This window comes from Pempheris klunzingeri, chromosome 8 (assembly GCF_042242105.1).
Source record: "Pempheris klunzingeri isolate RE-2024b chromosome 8, fPemKlu1.hap1, whole genome shotgun sequence".
Classification (NCBI taxonomy): domain Eukaryota; kingdom Metazoa; phylum Chordata; class Actinopteri; order Acropomatiformes; family Pempheridae; genus Pempheris; species Pempheris klunzingeri.
Genome location: NC_092019.1, coordinates 11,845,983 through 11,873,804, shown reverse-complemented (window position 1 = coordinate 11,873,804; position 27,822 = coordinate 11,845,983). Strand labels below are relative to the sequence as shown.

Here is a 27,822-nt window from a genome sequence, read left to right as displayed (position 1 = left end):
GACAGCCAGGGAGCCGCTGTGCTGCCGGGGCGCTGTGGCGTGGTGGAGGTGGTGTCAGGCTGATATTAATGAGCAGGCTGCACTAGCGGCTCCCAAAGTGGGAACCAGGGACCTCTAGCGGTCCTTCAGGGGTCCCACGGGTGCAAATCCTGTGATTGTGTTGCAGCACAGGAAGGTGCCCAATAGGCAATATAGCCATTACAGAAGAGTTTAATACAGGCCTACTATAGCAAGCCTATAAGAAGGTCTCCATTAAATCACACCTACGAGTATAGATACACTCTAAATGTATGTGGGAATATTATGGGAATGTGACAGATAGATGTGCTAGACAGAGGAATTCTCCTGGAAAAATGAAGAACAAAAAAAAACAGGAACTGCACATATACACTTGTATTTTAACACTAGGATATCACAAACGCACAGAATATCACAAAAGTAGGCCCAAGTCTTCGACGACACATCATAAGAATGTTTTTATTAATACAATTTAAACAAATTTTCAAAATAAAAAAACCATAACTAACAATAACGACAACAAACATCAGAGGTCTCGTCACACTGAGGCCATGTCTAGCTGTGGATTTGTTTGGGATCCTCGACGTTCCAAATACACACAGACTTTACAACTTTGTAAATCTTGTTCCTTATTCTAAAATTATTTTCTTGAAGAAAAACAATAAAAGCCAAATTCCATGATGTGATCCTAACAGTCAACGTGTGAAGTACACCAGGACAACGAGAGACAGGCTGCAGTCACTTGTTTGGACTGTGCATAGGCTGTTTTTATTATGAATTATGGAGCAAATGTTTGAACATATAAAATAATACAGAAGATCTCAACAGGTCACACTCTCTGGTTGGGTTTGTAAAAATGTCAGTATGTGAATAACAAAATGTTTCAGGCTACAAGTAGTCAAAGAGGTAAGAGGGCGACACCTTGTGGTGGTTTGGTTAAATCACATCCACAGGCTGCCGCTGTGCTTTTCTTGCTTGAGATGGTCACAACCACTTTGGACTATAACATGTACTTTATTTAGCTGCTGCAAGCTTCCAGGTTAATGTCACAAACGTTAACAAAACGTATAAAACATAAGTTTCTACTAAGGCAAAGAAAATAACATTTTTATCCATGAAACATCACTGTGTCAGCCTTAGAGGCTCAATCAACAGGCACATAACAAAATATGGTAAAATACTGGTTTTCAAATGGCCAAAAATGCCAAATTGGAGAAAGAGGTATATATTAAGCTGTATGTACCATGTCAGTCTTTTATACAACTACACCACCGTTAAATTACAGTTTGGGTTCTGCTGCTCAATCTCACTGAGTCTCCTCCGTAGTTTTTCTACCATGGAGGTGAGATGATTATCCCTCAGCATCTGTGGCACCTTAGTCAGCTGCTCCACTGTAGCCAGAGCCAGCCAGGCTCTCATCTGATCCAGGAGAGGACCCCTCTGTTTGCGGACAGTCGTGCCCCTGGTGCGCCTCTCCTGTCCTGACTTGTGCATGTACCTGTGTGGTGGAGGGAGATGATGGTCTATTCGGGTCTATGTATTGTGTGGATTAATCGCTGGAGGTTGACAAGGGGCAAGAATAAGAAAGAGGGTGGGTTTGATGTGGGAATCACAGAGTGTGAGCTCACCTGGTAACAATTTTCTTCATTTTCGCCACACGTATCTTGTGCATACTGAAGAACCCTGAGAGGAGGGTCCGGAGCGCCTCTCCTGAGAAAGAAAGTTGCACCGCGTAAGTTTGAAATCTGAACTTCAAATTCTGCCATAAAAAGTAAAAAAAAAAAAAATTGTATGCATAGCTAAATCAATTCTAAAGGGTCCCCAGAACACACCTTTATCGGCGCAGGTGCCGCAAACTGTGTCGGTGTGAAGTGAACCGGGCAGGAGCTCAATCTGTCCGCTCGGACATTTCCGGTGATTTACGCACACATCCAGCGCGGACAGTGAGCTGGAGAAGGAGCCATCGGCGCACTCTTCACAAACGGTGTCCCTCTCCGGCGTGCCTTAAGAAAACAACAGTGCATTTTGGGTCATTACAATGCTTTAGTAGTGGTTTCCAAACTCTTCATGGATTTCTACTTTAAGTCCAATTGTTTAAGGGCAGCTACTTCTGTAAAATATTGAGTGATTAATGCATTTTCTAAATAGTTTTATCATTTATCCTTACTTGTTTCCAAAGATTTAAAAAAAAATGTGGACAAGATCATTGCTGTTTTATTCATTAACGCGCCCTTTGTGAACAAACATAACCATACAAATTCAGAATATATCATTTCCTCCAGTGAGAAAAACGTGATAATGTTCTATTTAAAACTATTTCAGCATGTAACGCTGTAATTGAAGCACATTCCGATTACAAGTGCCCCTTAGTTAGACAAGAAGTCCCTAATAAATACCTTTCGTTTGAACACCGTATCCAGGTTTGCACTGTGAGTGTTTCATACAGAAATCACTGGTCAGGTAGAAGCCCTCCTGGCAGCGGCAGACCCTGTTACTGACCGGTGAGCACTCCCTCTCCACCTCCTGGTTCTCAAAGCAGAAGTTGCTGCAGTACAGACACCGAGACAGGTAGTTCCAAAACTCGGTGAAGTGGTCGTCGCTGCACGGTGCGCACTTCGTGGGCGTGGTGGCGGTGCAGTGCGCGGCCATGTGGGTGCCGGGCGGACATTTGTCACAAGTGAGGGTTTCACCGCTGACCGGGTCTGTGTGCTCATAGGTGGGGGCGGACTCCACCGCTGACACACAGCGGGGGACACCAGAGAACAGGAGCAGCACCGGTAGAAACAGCTGAGGAGGGGGGGCACGAGTACTGTTAAGTTACTGCAGCATTTATGTTTTAATGCTGCTGCTGCTACTTCTACTGTCACCTTCACTACAGCTCATTGTACAGGCCAGTGATCGTGACACTACTACTGTAATACTGCAGCCAGTTCAACTGCTGATGTGATTCATCTTTCCTGGAGTAAAAGCGATACTGATTTCACAGCCAAATCATGAAAAACAGGAATCTCACAATGACACCAGAATGAGGAGAGACAAAAGTTGAGATCATGGTGTTATTCAACGCAGCTGATCATTTTGTTGTATTTTTCAGATGAGTTGAAAACTAAACAAATCACAGAATCACAGCAATGTAATGCAAATAAGGACTCAGTGAACTGGAAATGTGTATGTTCAATTTCACATTTGATTGGAAATTGCCTAAATCTTGATCACTGTATCTGATTGTACTATCTGCAGCCTCATTTGTCTTACAAAGGATGGTGTTACTGTTAAAAGCTGCTCAAAACACAGGTTACAATAACTTTGCCAGATTTGTTTTCCATCAGTGCACTTCAGCTGTATTTTGATTCTCTTAGCCCATATAAATAAAATGAAATGTGATTTGTTTCTTCGTAAGACAACCTGTGACTCCTCAGAATAATACTGCCTTGTCTTTTGTTGATCTAACCTGATATTTGCATCCCACAGTGACTGTTCAGGGTCCACTAGAGACCAGAATATTTCTAATTTGCAGTCAAAGGTAAGTTCCAAAACTGTTCCACTAAAAAAAATTAACTTCTTATTGAGTGATAAGGTTTGATAGCATATCATTAGACAGAATACTCACCATGTTGATGATGTGCATGTCTTCGTTTGTGTTTAAGAGGGTTTGACAGTAGGACCAGGTTCAATATATGGCGTTGCTGAGGGAACTATCGTGGGCGTTGTTTGGTTTTGCGGTGAATGAGTTGTAAACCTCTCCTCAAAAGGTTAACTTCCACATGCAGAGCCAAGTTGAGTTTTACATACGTCATGTGAGTGAAGCTGACGAAAAGCTTTTTTTTTTTATTAGATCCAATAGATCCAATAGATCAGGCTCTCTCTCTTGTCTGTGAAAATAAGATGATATTTCCACTCCACAAAACCAGCTTCTCATTTATTGGAAATCACTCAGAATGAATTAAATTTGACACCCAAATGTTCTCGTGGACTAGACATCCAATATGTAAAATCACATATCTTAAACTTGCTCTTTCTCCGCAGATATTTTCTGTCCTGCTCGACTAAATTCAGTCAAGTAAAGACAAAAATGGTCCCACTAAAGATTCAAAGAATATGAGATCTAAGATCATCATCAGGCTATAAGACCTGTAATGATTTTGTTTACATTTTGCTTTATGTGTTGACTGACACTGAAATCTCTCTTAGGTTGTCAGATGAGAAAGGGCTTTTACATAAACACTGCATCATGATCCTTGAATTGTGTGTGGTTTTTGTAATGCCACTAAATGCATAGCCTACAGTGATTTCCCCCGGCTAAGACTTTAAGTTTATATGAATAAAACGTGTAAAAATTGATATGATATATTGATAACGATTTACCTACATGAAATTAATATTTATCTAAAAAAAATCAATAATATATTAGAGTTCATGCTCATGGTTTAGGAGTTAAATTTTAAGGAATTGGTTTTAGACTCTAAAATTACCATTGAAATTCCCTTTGCTGTCATTTGTAGGGCATCTTGGTGATAAAAACTCAGAATATAGATTTGTTTTTGACGATTTTCTGCTTTCTGGTTCTTTTAAAAGACAAAAACATCTGTGTTAAGTCAAATTTTGAACTCATTTGAATGTTAGTCAGTGAGTCTCTGAAAGAGAGTGCCAATGTGCTTATTAAGCAAAATGGAGATGATCTGTTTTAAAATACTGTAATGAGTCAAACATATATCTTCACATTTGTACCTCATCTCCTCATCCGTTTCCTCCGAATATGAGAACATAGTACGGCCATGGTGGGGTGTGTTTGCAATGATTAAGAATGAGTCGGTTACACTCCACTCACATTGTGGGTCATTTGAGTTGGAGAAAAAAACACCCTTAATCTCCATTTTACTGACTTTTTCTTTTTTTGGTCATGATCTTGAACTGTGAAATGTCTGTGCTCATTTTGTGCTCAAAGATCTACAAAGTTTCTATGAACTCTCAAGTGATTTACATATTCTGCTTATAGAAGAAGTACAAGAACATGAACAAGAAGCCAGATGTGGTTTAATGCTCAGAAAAGCCAGTAAGATGACCTTTGAGTTTAGATTACTGTGTTACATATATTGTTAAAGGTCAAGAATGAACGTCTATGCTCAAAAATGCTTCTTTTGGAAGCAACCCTTTCATGGGTATATGTTTCAATATAAGTGCCTAAACGATGACTTTTGGTACCTGTAACAAAACAGTAAAAAAAAGTCGCTTGTTTCTTCCAAATACAGATTTGGATATTTGGTGCTAGAAATACATTTGATACCAAGACTGACGGGTCATTGTGTCCTGAAATATTTACTGTTTGATGGTCTGTAATGTTCTTCTTCTGCTGACTTCATGTGGGTACATGTAAAGATATTAGTGATAAGCATAGCAAATGCAGTGAGTCAAACTCAAAATTCCTTTCAAAATATCCCAGGCAGACACTATCACACTCATATGTGATGTGGAGGAAGATGTTTCAGAGCCAGAGGACAATGATGATGATCCAAGATGTTCAGTTTTCTCTGAGGAGGATTCAGAATAAATGAGGCCCACAAGGTTTGGCCGGCACTTAGACATAAAATTGGCTTTTGAGCCCTTTCTTTCCTCACCCATAGAGAAACCCAATGTGGAATTTTTGAACCTTTACCTAACCTCATCCATCTCAAATGTTAACTTAACCATAACTTTTTCAACTTTACAGATAAATGTAACCATTTCAAGACTGGATTCCTCAGTCTTCGCTGTGCAAGAAGCTGAAGCTGAACAGCCGGACCAGAATCCAGTTCACCAACAGTTGCAGGACATGTGTGATGTACAGAAAGGCAAAAGGTGTCAGCACTGCAGGTCTCCCTAAAGGACAAGTAAAACCATGACTGCTCACCACATGTATAATATGCACACAATATAGAGTATCGCAAATATATAGCTGTAAAAGGAAAGTCTTGTACACATTGTTGAAATCCTACAACAAACAACCATCAAACAATCATCATCAAGCATTATCATAATGAGGTTTTTAAAACTCTAATGGCGGTCATTTGATATTACAGATTTGTTTGTAACTTGTATTGCCAGCAGTATATATGATGCAGTATGTTCATGAGTCAGAGGTCAATGGGAATTATGGATGATAGTGTTTTACAGTGTAAATGGGAAAGCCTGCCACAGCTCCCAGTTGATTCAGATCATATCTCGAAGGCAGGGGCCATGTTTTTACCACTGACGATTAATTTGAGAACAAAGGGGCAAAAAGCCAAGTTAGAAATCTTGGCATTTCAATAGACACAGATCTGAGCTTCAGCTGCCGCATAAAGGCAATAACTAAATCAGCTTTTTATCATCTAAAATGAAGAACAAGAATTAGAGGTTTCATATCAGACAAAATCCAGAGAAATGGATTTGTGCTTTTGTTTCCAGCAGGGTGAACTACTGCAGCGGCCATTGACATTAAACTTCAGCAACTTCAACTACTAGTAACTTCAGTTAATGATAGAATAGATTTTAATGTGCTGCTGCTTGTTTCTAAATCCCTCAATAATCTCTATCCAAATTAGTTTCTGATCTCCCTAAAGGATATTAACTCATCAGGGCCCTTAGAACTTTTGGAAGCAGTCAACTGGTGGTACCTTGAGTCACAAACACTAATGCTTTTATGTCCTCTGTTGCACTGAGGCAACTTACAGCTTACTACTGCACTCTGATTTATATGTATTTCATCTAATTCTAAAATGTTATTTTGTTCTATCTTGTAATATTCTTTTTTATTGCCCATGTCACTCTAATGCTTTTCTTTGCCCATGTAAAGAACTCTGAATTGCCTTTGAGTTGAAATGCTCTGTACAAATAAAGCTGCATTGCCTTGCTAAATGTTGTTTTGAACATGAGAAGAGATCATATGACAAAAGTAAAGTTTTTGAATGTCTGCCAGTGTCTGATTTATAAAGAAACAATGCATTTTTACAAACTGATTTTAATCAGATCACTTGACATTAGCATTCACAAGTTACACAAGCTTAAAGGGGACCAGTCAGGCATATATACAATAAAGAAAAATACATTTAATAATATAAAAGTGATAAAACAAAATATAAAACAAATATCACTTCATGAACTTGCAGCATTTGGAATCCAGTATTTCTGTTAAAGTAATAAAAACAAGCCTTTACATACTCAGAAAGTAAAATTATTCTTTTAAATAGAAAACACATTGCACTCCTTTGTACATTCATAAAGCTGACAATTAAAAAAAATTCAGATGAGCTTTCCTTGCCAGCAGTCCAGAACAAACCAACAAACAAAGGAAAACCGTAGAAAATACATGTATTTCATTATGAAACCAAATCCTTCCTCTCAATCAGCGAGAAAGCAATAATAATAATAAAAAAACACAACATCTGCCAGCCTATCTTCCATAAAATAGTGTGCTATTTACATCTTAAATAGTTTTACATTTTTCACAGACTCTGGTCAAAAAGTTCCCAGGAAATGTTTATTATATGTTTTGCTTGGGTTTGCCAGGAGTGCACAGATGCATGCTAGTATCTTTAATTTCTTTTTCGGCTTATTAGATTCATGACTGCAGACAGATACTGTAGACAGAAGGTAAGGTTATTAGCATCCCTTGTTATCTCTCAAAACATCCTTGTTTTTATAAAATCAGACAGGCAAAGAAGAATTTACCTTCCCATCTTGTCCTTATATTACATTTAGACAAAATACCTTTAGGCACTATATGTGTAGCTTGATATCTCTTGACGATATCTTGAAGACCTGACTTTATCATGTGACCTTTGTTTGCTACTCTTTCACATACATTTATCTCTCCGCTCACTAAGTGTTTGTCTTTTTATGTCTGTGTTTACTGTCTGACAATGCATTCGTGTCTGTTTATGCTGATGGCATATATTCCTGCTTGTAACTCCCAGTCCCCTATTCGTTTAACGGTTTATAAGCCTTAAAACACTCATCCTGCAGCATACTATCAAACATATTCTCATACATCTTGTGTGCAGAGGTGGTTCCTATGATGCGGCTGATCCTCTTCAGGCCTTTCCACAGATAGCGGGGTGCCCCCTGGCTGCGCATCACCCTCAGACTGTGAGACAGAGCTTTGGCTAGATCCAGGTCATAGTTTGCTGTCTTCCAGAGGTGAAGAAGCTGTAGGATGTACTGCCTGGGCAGGCAGGTAGAGACCACAGCCCGGACATCCTCCTGCTGAACTTTGACCCCCGGCAGGCTGTTGGTGACCTTTAGGAGGTCCTCTAGGGTCAGGTTTTTTAGGCTGTTGCAGCGGGATACTTTCCTCTCACAATGGTTCACACCTGAAGGGACAAGGTATTAATACTCAAATGCAGGACTTGTACAAGAAGAAAGACAAAAAAGTGCAAAGGTTTTGTTCGTACCTTGTATGATGCCATACAGCTTGTCCTGGTCTTTGTTCTGCTCCCTCCACAGTCGAAGCAGCTGGAGAACCTGCTGCTGGGGAGAGCAGGCCTTCTTCAGCCTCTCCAGGTTCTTACGATCCACCTTTCGCCCGGGAAGACTCTCCAGGAGCCGCTCTAGGGGCACCGAGGAGAGTCGCAGTGAAGGGAGTGACTGGAAGACCGCCTCCTCACAAAGGGTCACATCTGGAGTAATAATGAAAATATAGATAAATACATAATTAACATTGCTGCAGTGGGATCTGATGGATTAAGGCATTGAGAAATATGACATATTCTCTCTATTACGAATGAAAAGATGACTCATAAGCAATAAAATGTAATATACATTTTGGATATTAACTAATATTAACGTTAACATTGCTGTGTTACTAACACCAATGACTAAGTTCAATGACGCAGTGACACTTCACTCTGTGTTAACATTTCCACTATCCAGTATTATCCAGTATCCAGAATGAGAGGGAAACTTGCTTTTACCATATATTGGAACCTGTTTGATCATAAGCTTAGTGGATGGTAGAGTCATAGCATTATGTAATTGGACCAATTATCAAATCAATCAAAAGCTATTCTCCACAGAGCTTTCATTCATGGTACACAGGTGATGTTTAGACTAGGTTCTGATTACATGGTTTGGTCTTCGTACAGACCCATCAGTCTATCATCTGGCTGGATTTGTTTATATGTGTTTATGTGTGTGTTATGACTTGGCTTGTAATTTGACCACAGCAGAAACAAGGATTTCCTCTCTTTCTGTTCCCCATTCACAGCACAGAACCACCATTGACATCAGTCTGCCTCGCCAAACCAAACTGAGCCCATCTGTGTTGCTCTGCACCAAAGCAACCAGAGCTATCCGGTGACGGCGCTGAAATGTGCTGCGATGTGCTGCCCAGTCACACTGCGACACACCAAAACTGTTATATCATCACATGGCTTACATTTCTGCCTCACCTTCCTTATAAGGCAAAAGTATTTTTGTGAAGAGCAGGGTTTCCTTTTTCAAATTACGGAACCTGCTTAGATGAAGCTGCTTTTGATACGGGCAATCTGACGCTGTCATCACTAATAGTATGTATACCCAGAACAGTCAAAGCTGAAGATGATGAGAAAACTGTCAACATGAACTTACAACTTTCATGTTATAACGTGTTTCTTATTGACTTGCAGAACTTGAGGGACACCAGTAAAGAAAAACGTTTAGTAAAACCGATGTTGGTGTATTGTGATTGAGTTTAATGTGAGGAGGATATTAGGCTTCTTTCTCAGATGTCTGGATGTAAGTGTGGCTTGCTCTTATAATTGACACTGACATCCTGGCGAATTCTCCAAATCACAAAGCAACTTTCGGAATCCCGACTGCTTTCAATTTGAAATTTTTTGTAGAAAAAAAAAAAACTTAACTGTTCCAGGATCTGCTGCAGACAAGCTGTGGTCATGTAGTTCGCAGGAAGCTAATTTGAGAATGAATGCTTGAGGAGAGCATCACCCTCCCTGAGGGACAACAGCTTTGTGTGTTTCCTTCTTAGTGTGATATGGAGTACGCATGAGTGTGCCAGGGTCTGTACATCTGCACGTGTGTGTTCTTCACTGACTGTGGTTTCTCAGGCTCTGGGAATTCAGTGCCACATTCGAGACTTCTCCTCTCAAGCTAATTGTCAGCATCTGTCATACTTGAAGTCTGAGTAACAAAGAGTAACCAGCTCGCCTTGTGTCTGATTTGCGCTTGACTCAGTTTCCTCTGCTATTGTAGTTCGAGGATGGGACAGTTAAAAGAGTAATTGATCCATCATGGGTCATTATGACAGTAGTGCTGTAAACATCCCATTCAACCCTTTGCTTTGGCTTTTGGCTCTTGTGTTGGGTTTTCAAACATGCAAGAAATTTAGAAAAGAATGGAATCTGGACAACGAACCTGACCGAGGAAATCCCCTGCCATCAGGAATGAAAATGACCACATGACTGAAATAATCCAGTTCTGACTGATTTTAAGTTGTTGACAATTGAGGTTTGCTCGGAAACATCATCTTGTGTGTGTGTTTGCTGTGTGTACCCCATACAAACAATCTCTACCCTGACTCCACCCTGCATTAGTCCTACTGCAGCGTAAAGTTACAGAGTGTATATGCCTTACCAGTGTGGCACAAGGTGTGATGCTGAGAGCAATCCAGTGTTGCTGTATTGTCCGGAGTGCCACAGAGGCTGTCTGAAGTGGACGTGCCCCATCTCAGTGTCTTTAAGGCCCAATCTGAGCAGTTCCTGTGAGGCTTGCACGGCTCGGTAGAGGAGTCGGTGGTGGAGAAATGACCAGCGGGACAACGTTCACACACAGTGTTGCTCACCGGTGTACCTGGAGGAGATAAACACCGGATGATATATGAATTTTAAGAAAGAAAACATGATTTTGAATTTACACAGTTTTAAATGATCACTAACTATGAGAAAATACTGAACCATACAGATTTTTCTGAACTTTTTTTAAATCAGAATTTCAACTTTATTATCAAAAGTTTCATCTCACACGTCAGCCACTTTCAGTGCATGATTGTAATTTGTGACACATACTGTAGCTGATTTCACAAAGTACCTGATTTGACAACCCATCAGGACGACAAATGACTTGACTCTGACCGAAATGAGTCACACTTCTGAGTGTGTGTTTTCGGCAGGGAGATACCATGTAACAGTGGATGAACATGAGCACTATTACTTTGACAGCTGATAACAACAATTCAAGGTGATTTGTCCACCGATATTCAGACGGTCAAATCAACTTTTATTTCATAAAAAATCCCAGATGATAAAATTGAGTCATTAGATAAAAAAATAATTCACTAACTTCTCTTTTATTATTAGTTTGTGTGATTATTTCATCACATAAAATGTTGCCCTACTTAGGTAATGATGTCACCTATTTATTTTACCTGATTTAACTTATCACGTTTTAATGTTTACAGTAATATCTTAATAAATTTTGACAAATTATAACATTATTTTGCAGTTACCATGATATCGTTACAGTAAACCATAACAACTTCTGGTATATGATCTGCAGGATGAAATGATAATATGATTATCTCCATGTAGTGGAACTAGTGTGGCAATCACATCCTTATTCTTATATTTAGTCCTAAAGCATAGAAGTGAAAGTGTGTAGGAGGACGAGCCGTGCTTATGTCAGATTTAACCTTTGATTAGTTTCCTGCTATCATGGCACAATGAGTTCTTTCTTGAAAACATTTCACCATTTATGATAAAAGCATGAAACCGCTGATACACGTACAGCGACGCGCTAATGTTTCCTGCTCCTGTGATGACGAAGCATCCACTGTGCCTGCATACGACTGTGTCAGCCTAACCATAGTATGGTTTCATGTGCTGTTACATTTTTTTTTTTTTTCTCAGAATTTCCTCGGTCAATGCAAAATCTGCATGTTAGCACTTTACCATTGTGAGAAATAGCTTTAGATGTCATTTCAAGCTGAGGTTCTAGCTCAGCTGCTTAAATAGACACGGATGTATTAAATAACCAATGTGGCTGGACATGCAATGATTAAAAAAACAGCAGTTTAGCAGTTTAAGTGCTAAAAGGCTTATTGACCAGTAGGTAACTAATGAACTGGCAACCAAGTTGATTATCTATTTATCATGCAGTTATTTTTCAAGGAATAAAGCTTTTCGATTGTGAGGATTTTTGGCTTTTATTCATTTAAGAGAAAGTAAACCTAATAATGCCTTTCATACCTTATAATTATATATCTGGCCCACTTCCAGGCCCAGGCTTTATTTTATCATTATTATCAGTTTTTAGTCTTGTTGTATCTGTTGTTCTTTATCTGACTTTGTTTTGTCTATAAAATTTTATGCTGCTGTCTAGGTCGGGTTTCCGTTAGAAACAGATTTCCAACTTGAGTGGGACTTACCTGGTTAAATAAAAGTTAAATTAAAAACTTAAAAACTATTAAAAACTAGTTGCAGCCCTAATATAAATTAATCACTTGCATTGTTTCATTTATTCATTTGTTGTTTCTTTCTTGGATGTTATATCGAATTGTGCCTTTTTAGATAGAAAGACGTTAAATCTTGTGTTCAGAAAAAGAGAAAGAATGACAACTAGAAACAGACGAATCCAGAGATCGAGAAGAGAGGAACTGAGTCATAAAAGGCATTTCTTCTTGGGAGACCAAACAATCAGTTTTCTAACATCCATTTGTTTAAAGGCCTAAACCACAATTCAAGGCATTACATAATAAGTCCTTTAGTCCAGGGAGGGGAATCCCCTGAAATTCTGTCTTGTGTCTGCAGAGGTTGTTGGAGGAATTTAAATGTAAATGTTGTCTCATCTTTGAGTGGTGTCAGCACTACAGGGGTCAGATAATAACCAGAATCCATGGAAATTGTTGCTTCACCTATGCAGCGGCTGGATTCTGGTCTCAGGTCTAAGATGAAGTCATGCGAAGCGTAGTGCCAGTTTGTATTGCGGCTCCAGCAGAAATATCATACTCTGTTCAGTGGAATGTTGAAATTCAGCACCAACCTCTCTTTAAGTTGCCCACAATCACTACTGACGCACCAAGGAGAGAATCTGTAACCAGACATCCACTGTGATAATGACACTCTCGGTTAAATCTGGACTAATAATTAACTGCAATTGGTGCTGTGTTGTGATGAAAAGGCTTGGTCTTGGAATTCAATAGCTGATGTTGATGTTGACTCAACAGTAATTCCTGACAAACATGCAACATGGATGACATTCTATTCTGTTACAATCTAATTTCTCATTGTGTCTCATTCTTGTGAACGGGTTTGAGTGCTGGAGTAAGAGATGGGCAGTCGTCGAAGATCTTAAAACAAAATTTCTTTCCATTCTTTCATTCTCCATTTCCATTCTTGAAAGAATTAATCCAGTGGCAGAGTGTTTTCACACAATGACTACGTTAGCATACAATGCATCGACAAATTAATCTTTATGGTCGTCAATATATTTGCTGTACTGATTTCTAAGAGGACACACAGCTTCAGGGATGCAGGGGGAAGGTTATGCAATTTCACTGAGACAAAACAAATACACATACAAAACAAAAACAAATAATCTGTCTTTAAAGTTTCCTCTTCAATTATGCGATAAAAATATGCATAATCATGTATGAAGAGGAATAAATGATAAATCACTTTACAGAACGGCTAACGTGAGTGTTAGCCCTTTGTCATTCCTTAACTGATGAGTATATAACTTCATAAATAACCACCTATTATATTATCGTTTGTTTCACTGAAATCAACACCAGCTGATGTATACCAGTAACACAGTATCATCTCTGGCAGAACCAATGGTGTGTGATTTATTATGATCTGGTATTGTGGTTGAGACGAACCAGGGGACGAGAACACAAAAATGTGAATCGCATGCACATGACTAATATGTAATTGAAGATCATTTAGAGCCACCATGAAAGCAAATATGAATTGGTCAGCCATCTTCACTCAAATAAAACCCTTTAAAATAAACATGACATGATTCAATCAAAACTAAACTGACAGATAAACTACATACATACAGTGTATAGAGGAAGTGTGGTTTGGAATCAAGAGTAATACGTCACATGACCCACAAATAAAACATTTCTGGTTCACACAGAACACACAGAAATGTTAAAAGTGTTTAAATGACCACATGATGCTGGCAGACATGCGTCATTGTGTGAGAAGCTGTAACATCATGGAATATAAAGGAAACACGTGGTGATTACAGTGACAGAAGTTGTACCTCAATGGAATTAAATTGATGCTGTTTAACAATTACTAAGATGACGCCATACACAAGCAGCTGGTGGTGTTCATGGAAAATATAAAGTGACTCACCCTTTTCCACACTATTACAACATGAGGATGACTTTTTAATCTACTGTTTCCTTCATCAGTAATCTGACATCATGATAATGTTGAACAGTTTTTCTCTGCTGAAAAAAAAGACCCTTAAAAAATGAACTTAATATAACTTAATATCTCTTGTCTGGTATTCTCAATCAGTTTTCCTGATCCAAAAACAATAATTTCTTTGATTAATTTTGATTTTAAGTGACAAGCCACTGCAACCAGTTATTCAGTGTCTGATAGCCAATGAATATCAAAAGAGAAATTCATAGACGTGCTGTGTTGAGAGAATTGTTCGGCTAGGGTTGTTAGGAAGAGTGTTGAATCTTTTGCTACAACTTAATTTTAAAGGATAGAATTAAGACATGACATTAATGTGTCTTAATTCTATATTGTCTAATCTGGAACTGGAAAGCATGTTGCATGGCACACACTGACACACATAGCCAACATGGTGTCAACTGGGAGCAGACAAGAAAGACATGTGTAAATGTGTGTTTTACACACACAGAGACACACATACAAAATTACTATTCATAACAGAACTCTCTTTGCCTCTCTTTGACATGTATATCACAGGCAGAAATGAAAGAAATAGGCTACTGGCCATGTCATATTTCTGTTCTTATTATCAAAGATCTGTGCAGCTTCAAAAAAACTCGGTGTGCCTGTGTGTGTACGACCAGACAGACAGAGTGAGAGAGACCAGTTCTAAGAAAGAGTCATAAGTCACTATAGAGAAGAAAAATATTGGTTCGGCGAAAAGAGACGTCTGCATCTGGAACAGATCTGAATCACAGAATCAGAGGAAGAGACAGAAAGAGAGAGAGAGAGAGAGAGAGAGAGAGAGAGAGAGAGAGAAAGGCTGCCAGGGGGAGAAAACATCTTAATGTGAAAATGCTGATCTGTAACTGATGTGTGTCCCTGCTTTGGCAGCATAAGGTTTCCTTCCTAACATACCAGTAAAGTCTATGTGGAACTGGACTGATTTGACATGAATTGAGACAGAGGAGGAGTAAAGCATGAGAAGATTGAAGGAAAGATAGCATACACGTTGATTCAAAAAAAAAAAAAGATAACGATATACATACTGCAGTAAATAACAATGTACACACATCGAAACAAACACACATGCACATATTTCCCCGTGGACATACACACACATGCACTTTTCTTAAATTTAAGTGAAGTTTAAGCTAATACGACTTGATTCTCATATTACTCTGAACTCAGCCAGTGCTTCCTTCCAAGTCGTGTGCTGACTGAATTCCCAATTTGATTTGGTTTTAGTAACGGATACATACTTTACTAACTGACCTCCAATCTAAATCTGATTAACATGCTGACCGGATCAACAGAAAACCCACAAAATAACTGATTGTCTTGTTTATCAAATATCTCAAATAAAACCAAAGCAGTCTGCCAGTACGATCACCAGTACAATAATAATAATGATAATCTTTATGTTAATCTCAGTCTTACCAAAAGCTGTCACGCCGTAGCCAGGTGGACAGGTGTTGTGTGTGATGCAGAACTCCACCACTAGATGAAAACCTGGAGCGCACTCACACAGCTGGTCGTGTGTGCTGTTGCACTGCTGCTTCACAAGCTGCCTCTCCTTACACACCTAAACACAACAAACCACAGTCACGCATCTAATGAAACTGTGCAGCTGCATGTGCACAATAGCATTCAGTAAAGGTTCATTTATTCGTACATATATGAGACAGAGAGGAAGGTACAAACATCTTTACTCTGAGGGAAGATCACTCAACCACAACAAGCACTTTCTTTCTTAGTAACAGCAATTGAAGTGGTTTCAAAAAATGATAGATGATGTGGCAAAATGTAAACAAACAGTACAGTCATGCTTCGAAGGAAAAGGAATAAGTGAAAACCACAAGAGTGGACAAGCTGGAGGATGAAAACATTTAAGGGATGTTGAACTTAAGTGGAATTCCTGACCGTGATATGAGTTCAGATTTGATTGATTCACTTCAGTCAAGGGTGTCCAAACTCCGGCCCACGGGCCAACTGCGGCCCGTGGTCCAATTTTCATTGGCCCGCAGGAAATTCTAAAAATGTATTGGAATACACATGGAACTTGCGCTGGACTGTATTGTACTTCTTAGTCTCACCGCTAGGTGGAGTAACTGTCTTGAACGAGGCAGCTTCTCTATAAAATGAGTAATAGAAGAAGAAATTTGCTACAGGTGACCCAAAATGGCAGAATTAAGGAAACGTGAGCAAGTGAGCAAGTGAGTGTAGAAAGTTTCAGACGCGGTGTGCGATGAGAGCACAGCTAATAACTAATGACGATCACTTTTGCATTACGGAGGAGCTGCTTGATGTTAGCAGTCTAAAGAGCACCACGACGGGTGAGGATGTTTTTGAAGCTGTGCCTGGTGCAGTTGGCATGATGGGACTTAAATGGGACAAGCTGTGTGGAGGGACGACGGATGGGGCTCCAGCTGGGACAGGAGAGCGCAAAGGAATGGCCTCTACAGTGTCCGCCGAGGGGCAAGGCAAAGTGGAGGTAAGGCTGTTGATTCGAGCACCAGGGCTCTTTTGCCAACTTTAATCCACTAGAGGTGAGGCGATATACATCACCTCTAGTGGATTAAAATTAGCAGTATAGCTCACTTCTAGTGAGTGGCCCAGCCCTTTGTATGTTTTTCTGTATGTGGCCCTCACTGACAAAAGTTTGGACACCCCTGACTTAAGTGTTAGTAGATACACAAATGCACAAAGTAGAGAAACGTGTCTGAAGGAAAAATATGCAGCTTAGGGGTCTATTAAGAGGAAAACGGGGGAGAAGCAAATCTTAAGAGGATGTGTAAGGTCTTTGGCCTCATACATACCGACGTGCAGTATTGGCATGTATCTCCCCAGTGCCAGTTCTCAGCAAAGTGCCTCTCAGGACAGGCCTGACACTCTGTGGGTGTGTCAGCAGTGCAGTGCTGTTTCACGGCTGTGCCAGGAGGGCACTGGTCACATAGAAGTAGGTCAGATGTCACAGGATCGCGGTACTGGTACTTTGGCACTACGGCCTGCTGCTGGAAGGCCCAGGAAAGAGAAGCTGTGAAGAGCTGCAAGAGAAGGAAAGTAGGTTTAGCACTAAGTCCACAGCAGTGACAAAATCTCTAATGAAACCCATATCGTGCACAGCTCCTCTTTGGCTAAAGGTCCACATATTGTTTTATTTCAGAGCACTTGCCAACTCAAAGCTTCCAGTAAGAAAGAGTTGAAAGAAAGGTCAGAGCTGTAAAGTTGAAGCTCCTGGTGGACACACAGCCCTGAAGTGATTCCCTCTGCCTTACTGAGTGCAGTCAAAAGAGAAAATTCAGCAGCAGTTACATCGTTACAGATTATTGCACAGAGGCAACCTTTCAAACAACAATGGTACATTTTTAATCTTTGAATGTTTGCAGGAAGCAATATTGTCCCTTTGTGTTGCCTGAAATCATGATGCTAAATACTGAGAGCATGATTATATTCTGACCATTAGTCTTGATTAAGGGATCACATTTATTTTATTGTTCTTTTGGCATTGCTTCTCAACATCTTAACTGTTTTCCAGAGCTTTTAAATGAATGCAGATGTTTCAGTCATGCCAGTATTCTTCACATATTGAATTAGAATAAAATGTATGACACAGGATTGTAGATAATAATTGTGCAGCCCTGTGTTCTCTGACCTCACCAGCAGTCTCCTAACCATGTCAGCAGCTCTGTTAGATAGGCTGCTTTGTAGCTGGAAAGCATCTGACGTGATTCAGTGCAGATCTACAGCAGTTTAATGCCGCCCTAGAACAAGAGCACACCACACCCGTATATCTTTTCCCCCCTAAAAGCAACTCATCCATATGGACACACTGTAAAGTGGGTGGCAGTCAGCAAGCCTCTGAGACGGACATATGTAGAAATTGCCTCAAAAACAAACCCATGTATCATCGCCTGAGCAGCAACTGAAAAGCTTCGGCCAGACCTAAAATCTAAGATATCAGTGAGCATCACTGGTGAGCACGTTTGACATGCAGCCATGCAGCTGGTGGAGACCACATGCGGACCAGATGTCACACATCTGGCTCCTTCTACCCTGAAGTCCCTCAGCCATTGGCTCTGTGGACTTTCCCGTTGGCCCAGATACATCCTCTCTGCTTGGACAAACTAACAATAGGCCGTCCTTGCATTGTGTGTGTATGTGTGTGCATGCTCGAATGTGGTTTTCTGCTTTTCACCATGTTTGTGTGTGCATCTTCAAAAATGAGTGATTTCATACAACAAACAACTACAAAACAATCATGTGCGTGCAGGAGTGCACACATTGTAGGAATGGTGTGTGTTGCTGCGTGTGTGTCTGTGTGTGTGCATGTTTGTTGGTGTTCATGTCCAATTACCGTCTTCCTCAGTGTTGGTCTGTGTGCTCTGCGGTCTCCTCTCCTGGCTGCTGTTCATAATGAGAACTGCTGGGCTTTCCCCATTCACCACCAAAATACAAAAAACTCGCCCACTCTGTTCTCCAGTTTACCAACTACACAACATTGTTCTCCTTCCTGTGTGTGTTTGCAATTACCCCCTCTATCTTAAAACTTGCAGCCACAAAACACAATAATTCTGTGTGTGTGTGTGTGTGTGTGTGTGTGTGTGTGTGTGTGTGTGTGTGTGTGTGTGTGTGTGTGTGTGTGTGTGTGTGTGTGTGTGTGTGTGTGCGTGAAACAAAAGGAAAGAGTGAGGAAGAGAGTTATTTTCAGTGTGTGCTTGTGCATCTCTCATTATCTATTATATTACAAAATGTTTGGCCACAGTAGCCTTTTCATTAGAAACCCATGTGTTTATACTTGGTTGTGTGTGTAGAGGAGACAGTGTGCAGCAGCACTGCTGTGTTGTCCCATCTTCCATATGTTAACGAACATATGTGCTTTGATCTCCAGTTCATGTATGTGTAACTGTCTTTGTGTTCTCCCTGGATAATTTCTTAAACTGTACATATATTTGTTTTGAGTATTTTTGAGAGTTAAAAATCTGAAAAGATGCACTGCACAGAAAGGAAAAAAGTTTTTTTGTGTGCTATTTCTGTTTCCTTTTGCAGTAGAGGTCATTGAAAAATATAGTAAAAATAGATGAATGGGTTTTACACACCATAATAGAAACCTACGCTTCAAACAGCGTGGCGAGCGCAGCGGTTTTCCCGGCAAAACCTATCGACCTCTGAGTACAACATTTGGTGGAAGGCTTTCATCCACATCGACTGAGCAGTACAGTACCATGGCTGCATGTGTTTGTTTGTAGCATGGGTGGCCTCAGCAGGAATCAAAGCCATAATCATAGTCTTGCTCTTCAAATTAAGAAGTGTATATACACACTATTAAGCCGTGAGACCACATCCAATCAATTTAGAAACATCATGAGGGTGGAGTGTACCGAGGGACTGACAGAGGGTCACCTGGTTATGTGCAAATGTGGGTATGGTTACACTTGTTGTTTTGACTTAAATTTTTCATTCAAGTCAGGGTGAGTTTACTGGCAGCCTGGATCTTCAGTCATGAGAGCTGAGCAGATGTGGAAGTGGTCTGGTCCGTATATGTTTTTCATATCCTTCATACAGCACAGTAGTTTGGCTAGGCCTCAGCTAAATTATACACAGTACTGTTCAATAGGTAAAATAAAATGGCAGCACATGCATGCTCAGTGATGTTGCTTTGCATATAGTGATTCAATGGTTTAATGCACCCTCACACATCTTACAGTACATCATTCATTCAGTTTGAAACCTTTTCTGCTTGACACTCGTTCTTTTTTCTGTCCCATTTTCTGTTAAATCTGTGCAAAAATAGCAAATGTAACATGATATCAAAAAAGGATTTCATCAGTGGCGAAGCATGCAAGCTCACACTGAATGCCGTCTGGAATCAATCACTTTTACACCTAGCCTTAAGTTGGATCAGACATCTCTCGCATTTAGTTAAAAATAATGAAATTTTAAGCCAAGACTGAGTATGTAGCTTTTGGTCGAATTATCTTGGATATGCTCTCTATTAGTCGCCAGATCTTCCTGTCCTACTCAAATTGAATCCAGCTACATCTTCAAACTAAGGTATAGACATGAATATGAATTGTATTAAATGATTCTGTTATCTAGTCAGGACACTCTTCAGACGGAACATCACTTTTTGAAAGCAGTAGCTTTCTGCCACTTACGAAAGGAAAAACTGTCAGCTTTTAAAGAATTTATTTATCGGGAAGATGTCCTGTGGTGTGAGTGTGAGTCCGTCTATCAGCAGCTAAAAGAGATATTGAACTCTTCACCCTCCTTGTCCCCTTAAAAGCTGCCATCTGACGACATCATGGACGACCGCTGGAAACCCAAATTACACAGCAGCTAGAGGCCACTGACAGCCATAATTATACTGTTAACATCATCAGAGTGAGGCTCAGTGAGAGGCATATCCTACATGGAGCACAGCCAGCTGAGTGCAAAGGATGGATGAAGGTATGAAGGTAATGATGTCCCACCTTCCCTAAGCAAGATGTCCTTGAGCAAGGCAGGGCAGCTGCTCTGTAAATGACTGTAACTGAAGCTGCATGTGAAGCTGTATGTGGAGCAGCTTGTCAGAAAATACAGGGTCACTAAGTTGCATTCCTCTGAATAAATGGCTCAAATAAAAACACTATATGACTAAATCAGTTTCATCTGATACAGTACAATCTACGCCAGTAAATCCCATCTGAAGTGAGTGGAGAGAAAAGCTTGTGTTTGTGCAGTGTAAAGGTGGTCACTAGCAGTTCCTTAACAGAGAACATGTTTTTTTAACAGATGTTATCCTCTTGAGTGAAATAAACAACGGCACAAGTGTATTCCAGTCTGTAAAGTGTGGTGATACTCGAGGCCACGCTGGAACGAGGAGATGGACCACGCTTCCCTCAACAAGCAGCACAAGCCAGACACTCAGAGAGTCAGACGTTTACTGGCGGTGGTCACAGTTGTTCACACAGGGTTATTTATCTATCACTGCGTTGATCTCTTTTGACCAGGCACACATAATATCTGTGACATTCAGTGAAATAATTCTTGAAATAATGCCAGTCCTTTGGTGAGACAGGGTTTATAAGACTTATGAGGGTTTTAGTTTTTCTGTGCTTTCAAAAGCACATTCATAGTGAAGTGTAATCATGACAGAGTGCTCCAGTGAAACAGGATGAATTGCACTTTGAGCGCTGCATGACAGATGGGCTGGAGCGTCATAACTACAGAGCTAAGACACCTGACAGAAATAGCCTGAAAAATGATCACACATGCTTTCCATTTGAGCTAAGGAGCATCATCTAAGGATAACGGGTAGGTAGCAGGCTTACTGATTTTAGACACATGGGGAAAACTGGTTAAATGATTAATACTGATTGGAGCTAAAATGCTTTTTATGAGAAGCATTGCACTGAAGATGCTGCAAATATGCCAAACAAAAAGGGAAAGTCACGATTTGTTTTCATATGTACAAGAGTAAATGTACAAGTTGAAATACTAAATGTTCAGCAGTGAAGGCAAAGAGCTTCTGCAAGCAGACAACAACTTCTGTGATTTTTCAACCAAAATCAGTAAAACACAGTTCGATTCTGAAACAGTAAACGTGTCCTCCCTTGTGTTGTTAGTGGAAATATCAAAATGCTTCCAGAACAAATTAGTTGCAGTTTTCAACTAACCTCCAACAGATATGGCTGAGTTACAGTGAGTGAGGAGCATAGTGAAATGCAAAGAAACAGGAGAATCAGAGTTTGTGGAGCCTGAGGTCAGTTTTAAATTTATGGCATGAGGAGAGGAGACATGGCACAAAGGGACCAAACCACAATGCACCAGCTTATCCACCAGGCACATGGCTTCAGTTAACTGTAGAACGCAGGTGGTCTGAGGGGGGATTCCAGCTTTTGGAAGTGTGTGTGTGTGTGTGTGTGTGTGACTATAGACTCAATGGTCTTTTTTTCACTCGTACAGACACAGTGAGACACTATGGTATATCACCACACACTAATTCATAATCTTTGAAATTTAACATCGATGACCTCAATAACACAACCGTTGCTCACTCCTTACAGCTATCCCATCATCTCAAACGAAAAGTTCTTCTAATTTTGAATTTGCTGCTAGAAATATTGTGATAAAAATCAAATACTAACAACATTTTAACTCAGTGGGTCAGTACACTGAACTCAGCCAGTCAGTTGTTGTACTGCAAACCAAGCAGAGTCTGTGGATGCAGTTTTGAATTAAACTGTACATTAAATAGATAATAAATAATCAGCATCTATTTCAATGATTGATAAGTCAAATCCTTTGTTAAGCAAAAATGCCAAATATTTATTGGCTCAAGCATCTCAGATGTGATTCTTTCTGATTTGACTGATGAATAGGTCAGTTTGGGCTTTGGGGACATTTAAAATGCATATATATAATTTTTATTGACATTTTATTAGCCAACCTTTTGATTAATTTATCAAGAAAACAATAATAATTGTTGGTTGCAGCTCTAATCTAAAGTGCATTTACTCAAGCACTAACTTGAATGTCATTTTTTGCCACATTATACTTCTGCTTCACTACGTTTCATAGGAGAAGGTTGTACTTTATACTCCACAACATTTGTGCTATATTTACTAGTTACTTGATTAAGGTTTCAAATACAGAATCATATGATAAACTTATAAAATATGATGCATTGCTAAAGATTAAACCAACACTTTTGGTGTTTGAGCTCTTAAAAAACAAACATGGTCACATTTCAGACAACATTTCAGAAGAGTTGTTAGAAGTTCCACCAAAAAGTGAGAGATTTCCCATTTAATCTCACATGGTTTAAATAAAACAACAACAATTTGATGCCCAAATGTATCAAATTATGAAATATTTGACTAAAAATCAAACCTTAAAGTCCAAGAATTCATTCAAATGTGTGTAGCAGAGCTTTATTTTTCCTTATTGCTACATCATTAATGATCTCACAACCTCCCAAAGTTGTATTTTGACTCCTTGGCGGGGGCTTGACCTCTTGATCTAAACTAAATGACCTTCTGTTTGAAGTACCTACAACTCAACCAGCTTTAATGATGCAGCCATGAAGTATTTTTACAGTGGGGTATTGATGGGTCTGATCCTTTTTCCACCGTTGTGTACAACATGATAACTTGGACTGATATCTGAAACCAGGTATTTACAAAACTAACTGCATTTGTCTGAATACTAACTATGCATTTGCGAAATATTTCCCTCGGCTGTAAATAAATCAAACTCTCGTCATTGTTTAACACATCTAGTGCAAGATAAACTTTCACTACAGAAATTAGCATCAGATCAGTCATGCTGTTTTTAATATGACTCACACGGGTACAAGATAAAACAGAGATGAAGCCTAGTGTGACTGTGACACTAACACAACAGCTGTATCTCTTTTGCCTGCTCTCTTTCTGCTCTTTGTGTCTGGTAATCACTCCTCCCAAACAAAACACACATACACACACTTCTGCTATCAGTACTGTTGATGGAAAAGGGGAAGTTAGGTGGGAGGAAGCGACTTTCAGAGGTGAGCGCTGCTTTCTGAATAAACGTTTGTACTTGTTTGTTTAAAACATGTTTATTCTGTACCTTCACACACCCTCTTCCCCAGTGTTTGTCCAGAAAAAAAAAAAAAAAAGTTTTACCAAGTGACTGCTGTGTAGTGTCTTCTGTTTGCCTGTGAACCTGCTGCAACGTTTAGGGAAGTTGGTGTAGCTAATGCCAACGGTAACAACAGAGTGTAAAGGAGAGGAGAGATAAAGACAGCGCAGATAATAGATACAGTATACTCCTGCATACGGATGAGTGGATTATAGGATATGGATGGTATGCAGACCAGCCAGCCGTCTGATTGGTTGGCTGCTTGACTGCCTGTTGACCGCGCAGACTAGCAGAAAAGATAACATAGAGATCATCCCCAGTAGCATTATTGTTGCATCATTGATCCCATGTTGAAACATGTGTCCTCACATATACAACTGACAACATAACTTAAAGCATAAAGCTGTTGCTGTTGATGTCTGGTCCACTGACATCATCCTGGGCAAGGATCCAAACAAAAAGTGTGTGTTTTCAGCAGACAGGACTTTACCACATGTGTCAGAAACATGCAGGGGAACAGGAAGAGCACACAGGTGCAGGCAGTGTGTTTTACTGCAGGTCGCCAAAACAATGTTTTGACCAAAAAATTACAGAGTGCCCCTTTAACATAGAGTTACTTAACAGACAGACTGAGTGGATGGCTGATTGGCTGGTTGACAAATGGATATGGAGGATCCAGAGGGGTGCAGATTGACTTATTGGCTGGATGCTGACAGTCGAGACTGACTGAGTGGTTGGACGACTGACTCATTACTTGGCTAAATAGATGCTTGTTTGGCTGGCCAAGTGACTGACTGACTATCTGGATGATGGATAACACAAAAACACTACGTCAGGAATTGTGAGAACAAAATATTTGCCTATTTTAGGTCAAAAGTGTGGACTGTGCTGCATCAAGGGAGATGCTCTGTATGCACTCTGTATGATATCACATTAAGTGGTGGCACAAAGCACACATGCACTCACATGTATTTGTATTTCACTGCCTTGTGCGCCTCCTTTACGCACAAAGAAGCAACACAAATTACAAATAAATTACTGGCCTACCATGCACTTCACAAGATAGGATCTCTCTTTCTCACACACACACACAGACAAACACATGCAGGCCACACGGACTGATAGTGGGTCCAGTGTTTTGTAGCTTCAGTGTATGATTTGTTTCTGCCCTGATACACATCTGTAAACTGACATATGCAAAACCTGCAAAGGTCCCAACACAGAGCAGCATGCAAAACACACCAAAGGAAAGAACTGCCTTCAGTCCAGAGGCGTAGATTTAAACCCTTGTGAAGCGGTGTAGAGCAAATGAGTGTAACGACAGAACTACGGTAAACACAGTCTGCTGGCAACACGCCACATCTGTAGCTATACAGTATGAAGTTTCACTCAGTTCACATGTGCCACAGTAGAAGCAATGAGAAAGTAAAGTAAACCCTGAGTCATTGATGCAAACCGTTGATCTCGTTTGAAGGTTTTGTGGGCGTGAGTATTCACAGCAGTCAACTCTAGTTCAATTCTATTTTCAAATCCTGAATTATTAAACCGATTAAAACTGTCTCATTTTCATAAAGTCTAGGAGACAGACATACACTAGATCCAATACTTTCTGTCATGTGTTCTATGAAGCTACAGGAGCTGGAGACATTACAAAAATATCTTACAATATGATATAATTCACCACAAAAACGACACAAAGGACAGCCTCAGAAGTCACCAAAAAGTCAATACCGCCTTTCCATGCATATGTTGCAGGGCTGCTCTATGGGACTGCATTTTATTGTCGGGTGTTGTTTTATCTACACCCTGTACATCATATTCAAACTATGTTAGCTCTAACAAACAACCGGGTTTAGGCATGTTTGCCCCCCATTCCCTGCTGGTACTTTACTGCAGAAAATCTATCCCAGTGAGACAGAAATCCCTTTACCCAATGAAAATGTCATGCAAATACATATTTAAAAAGTAATGAAGGAAGGAATTCTACTTTACGTTAACTTTTAATCCGCACACACTCAAACATGTGTGTATGAATATCACTTATACAGCTTTTGTATAAGAAAAACTATGAACTATAATAACAGTCACATGGCTTTACAGTTAGATCACATCTCTTGATCCTGACATCAGCTGCCACCAAAACGTGAAATCTGAAAACCTGACAGCACACCAGGGGACACTGGGAGGGACTGAAATGCACAGACTACTAGCTGGCACCTGTGATAAGTTAAACTTTACACTGCACACTGCAGACGTACACTCAGAAGAAGAAAAATAGCACATGATTAGAAAGTATCTTGCTTTTTCTTGGGTGTACATCTTGACTACGGCGAGTGCCCATACACAACTGACGTCTCTGAAACCGCGTGTAGCACAATTATGATCCATGAGTCGCAATAATCCCTCCGAAAGAAACAATTTAAAAGTGAAATCAAATATCATCTCTGCGGTACGAAGTGTCCCTGTGCTCCAGCGGACCGAGAGGAGAAGAGCTGCAGAAACTCTGGCTACTCACCACTATCAGTTTCATGGCCGGGTTGGTTTTCGCTATCCGTGCGCTCATCTCCACTGCGTAAACGTGAACTGCGGTGTGATGGGGTCTCTCCATCACAGGTCTGTTCTTATACAGAACACCGAGAGAGAGAGAGAGAGAGAGAGAGAGAGAGGGACAGAGGGGGGAGGGAAAGCATATGCCCACCCACCTCGTTACCCAGCGCACAACCCTCTCTCTGTCTCTCTTTGTGTTTCCCTCTCCTCCCTCAGTCCTAAAAATAAATTGTTGCATCCTCACGAGTTGCGCTGCGATTACGCAAAGTAGTGGATGGCGTGGGCGACTACATGGAAGAGGGTCTAAGAAGCGTCCAATGATCATAAGATGATGTGGATTCATTCATGAATTCAATCAGATTTTTAAGCTTTTCAAATATTCCCTGAAACGAAATAAAACTACTAACAATTTCGAAAGTGTCTCTCTTTGGTGGTGCTTATTTAGAGAGAAAAGAAATAGTTTCTCTGCTCAACATTTTCCTCACTACTGAAACTGTGGTAAAATTATACAGTAAAGTATACAAGTAAAACTCATCAGAATCAGCTGTTACCATTTGTCTACAATGTCTATTCTACAGTACAATTTACTTGACAACCAGTCTGTAACACACCCAATGTGTCAAAAGTGGAAAAAAAAAAAAAAAAAAGTTTGATAGCGTGAATAAAGAAACATTTTCCAGAATAAATGTTTTTAATCCTGGTTTGACAGCATGTAAATACAATGATTGGCAGCTGTTTATTTGGACCAGCCAGAATCATTTAGTTAGACCGGTTGTGCTTATTTGAACATCTGCTGGTGGAACTTGGAAATGTTGTCTCAGTGAGGATGGACAACACTCTACATGTGCTAAGAAGAACTGTTTCAGGAACCCGATCCATGAGGTCCAACAATCATAGACCGAAATACAGTCTTTATCAAACCATCTTGGACCATCACAGCTTCTGTCTGGTGGCTCCCAAAGCAGAGAACCTTATGGAACATGCTCCGAGTTTATTTCGCCTCACTGCCGTGCTGCAATATGTTACAGCATTTTCCATAAAATGCATTTTTTCGTTTTAGGTCTAAAACACTTAAGATGTTGTTTTTTTTAAAACTATATTTCACAAAAAAATCTGCAGTATGATTTATTGTTACATGTCCTAGAACTAATTTGTCTGTCTATTTTTTTTCACCCTTTATTTATTCAGGGAAGTTTCACAGAGAGCTGAGCTAGTTTTTTGGCAGGAACACCATGATTCAGTTCATACCGTTCAATCCCCAACCAAAGTAGTCCTGCAGGTCCGGGGG

At 40.0% G+C, this 27,822-nt stretch overlaps 2 protein-coding genes across 2 annotated transcripts; both read right to left on the bottom strand.

The window, feature by feature from the left end:
- Nucleotides 1-457: 457 nt before the first annotated feature.
- Nucleotides 458-3,647, bottom strand: LOC139205520 (tumor necrosis factor receptor superfamily member 6B-like). The gene is made up of 5 exons (XM_070835765.1): nt 3,629-3,647; nt 2,415-2,805; nt 1,851-2,021; nt 1,647-1,728; nt 458-1,516 (listed from the first exon to the last, which is right to left on the bottom strand). Exons 1-5 carry the CDS (start codon nt 3,644-3,646, stop codon nt 1,282-1,284), a joined length of 897 nt encoding a protein of 298 aa, XP_070691866.1. The 5' UTR covers nt 3,647; the 3' UTR covers nt 458-1,281.
- Nucleotides 3,648-7,018: 3,371 nt separating this feature from the next.
- On the bottom strand, nt 7,019-26,571 carry LOC139205385 (tumor necrosis factor receptor superfamily member 11B-like). The gene is made up of 6 exons (XM_070835584.1): nt 26,503-26,571; nt 17,204-17,431; nt 15,825-15,969; nt 10,603-10,818; nt 8,427-8,651; nt 7,019-8,345 (listed from the first exon to the last, which is right to left on the bottom strand). The coding sequence occupies exons 1-6, from the start codon at nt 26,548-26,550 to the stop codon at nt 7,954-7,956; spliced, it is 1,254 nt and encodes a 417-aa protein (XP_070691685.1). The 5' UTR covers nt 26,551-26,571; the 3' UTR covers nt 7,019-7,953.
- Nucleotides 26,572-27,822: the final 1,251 nt, after the last annotated feature.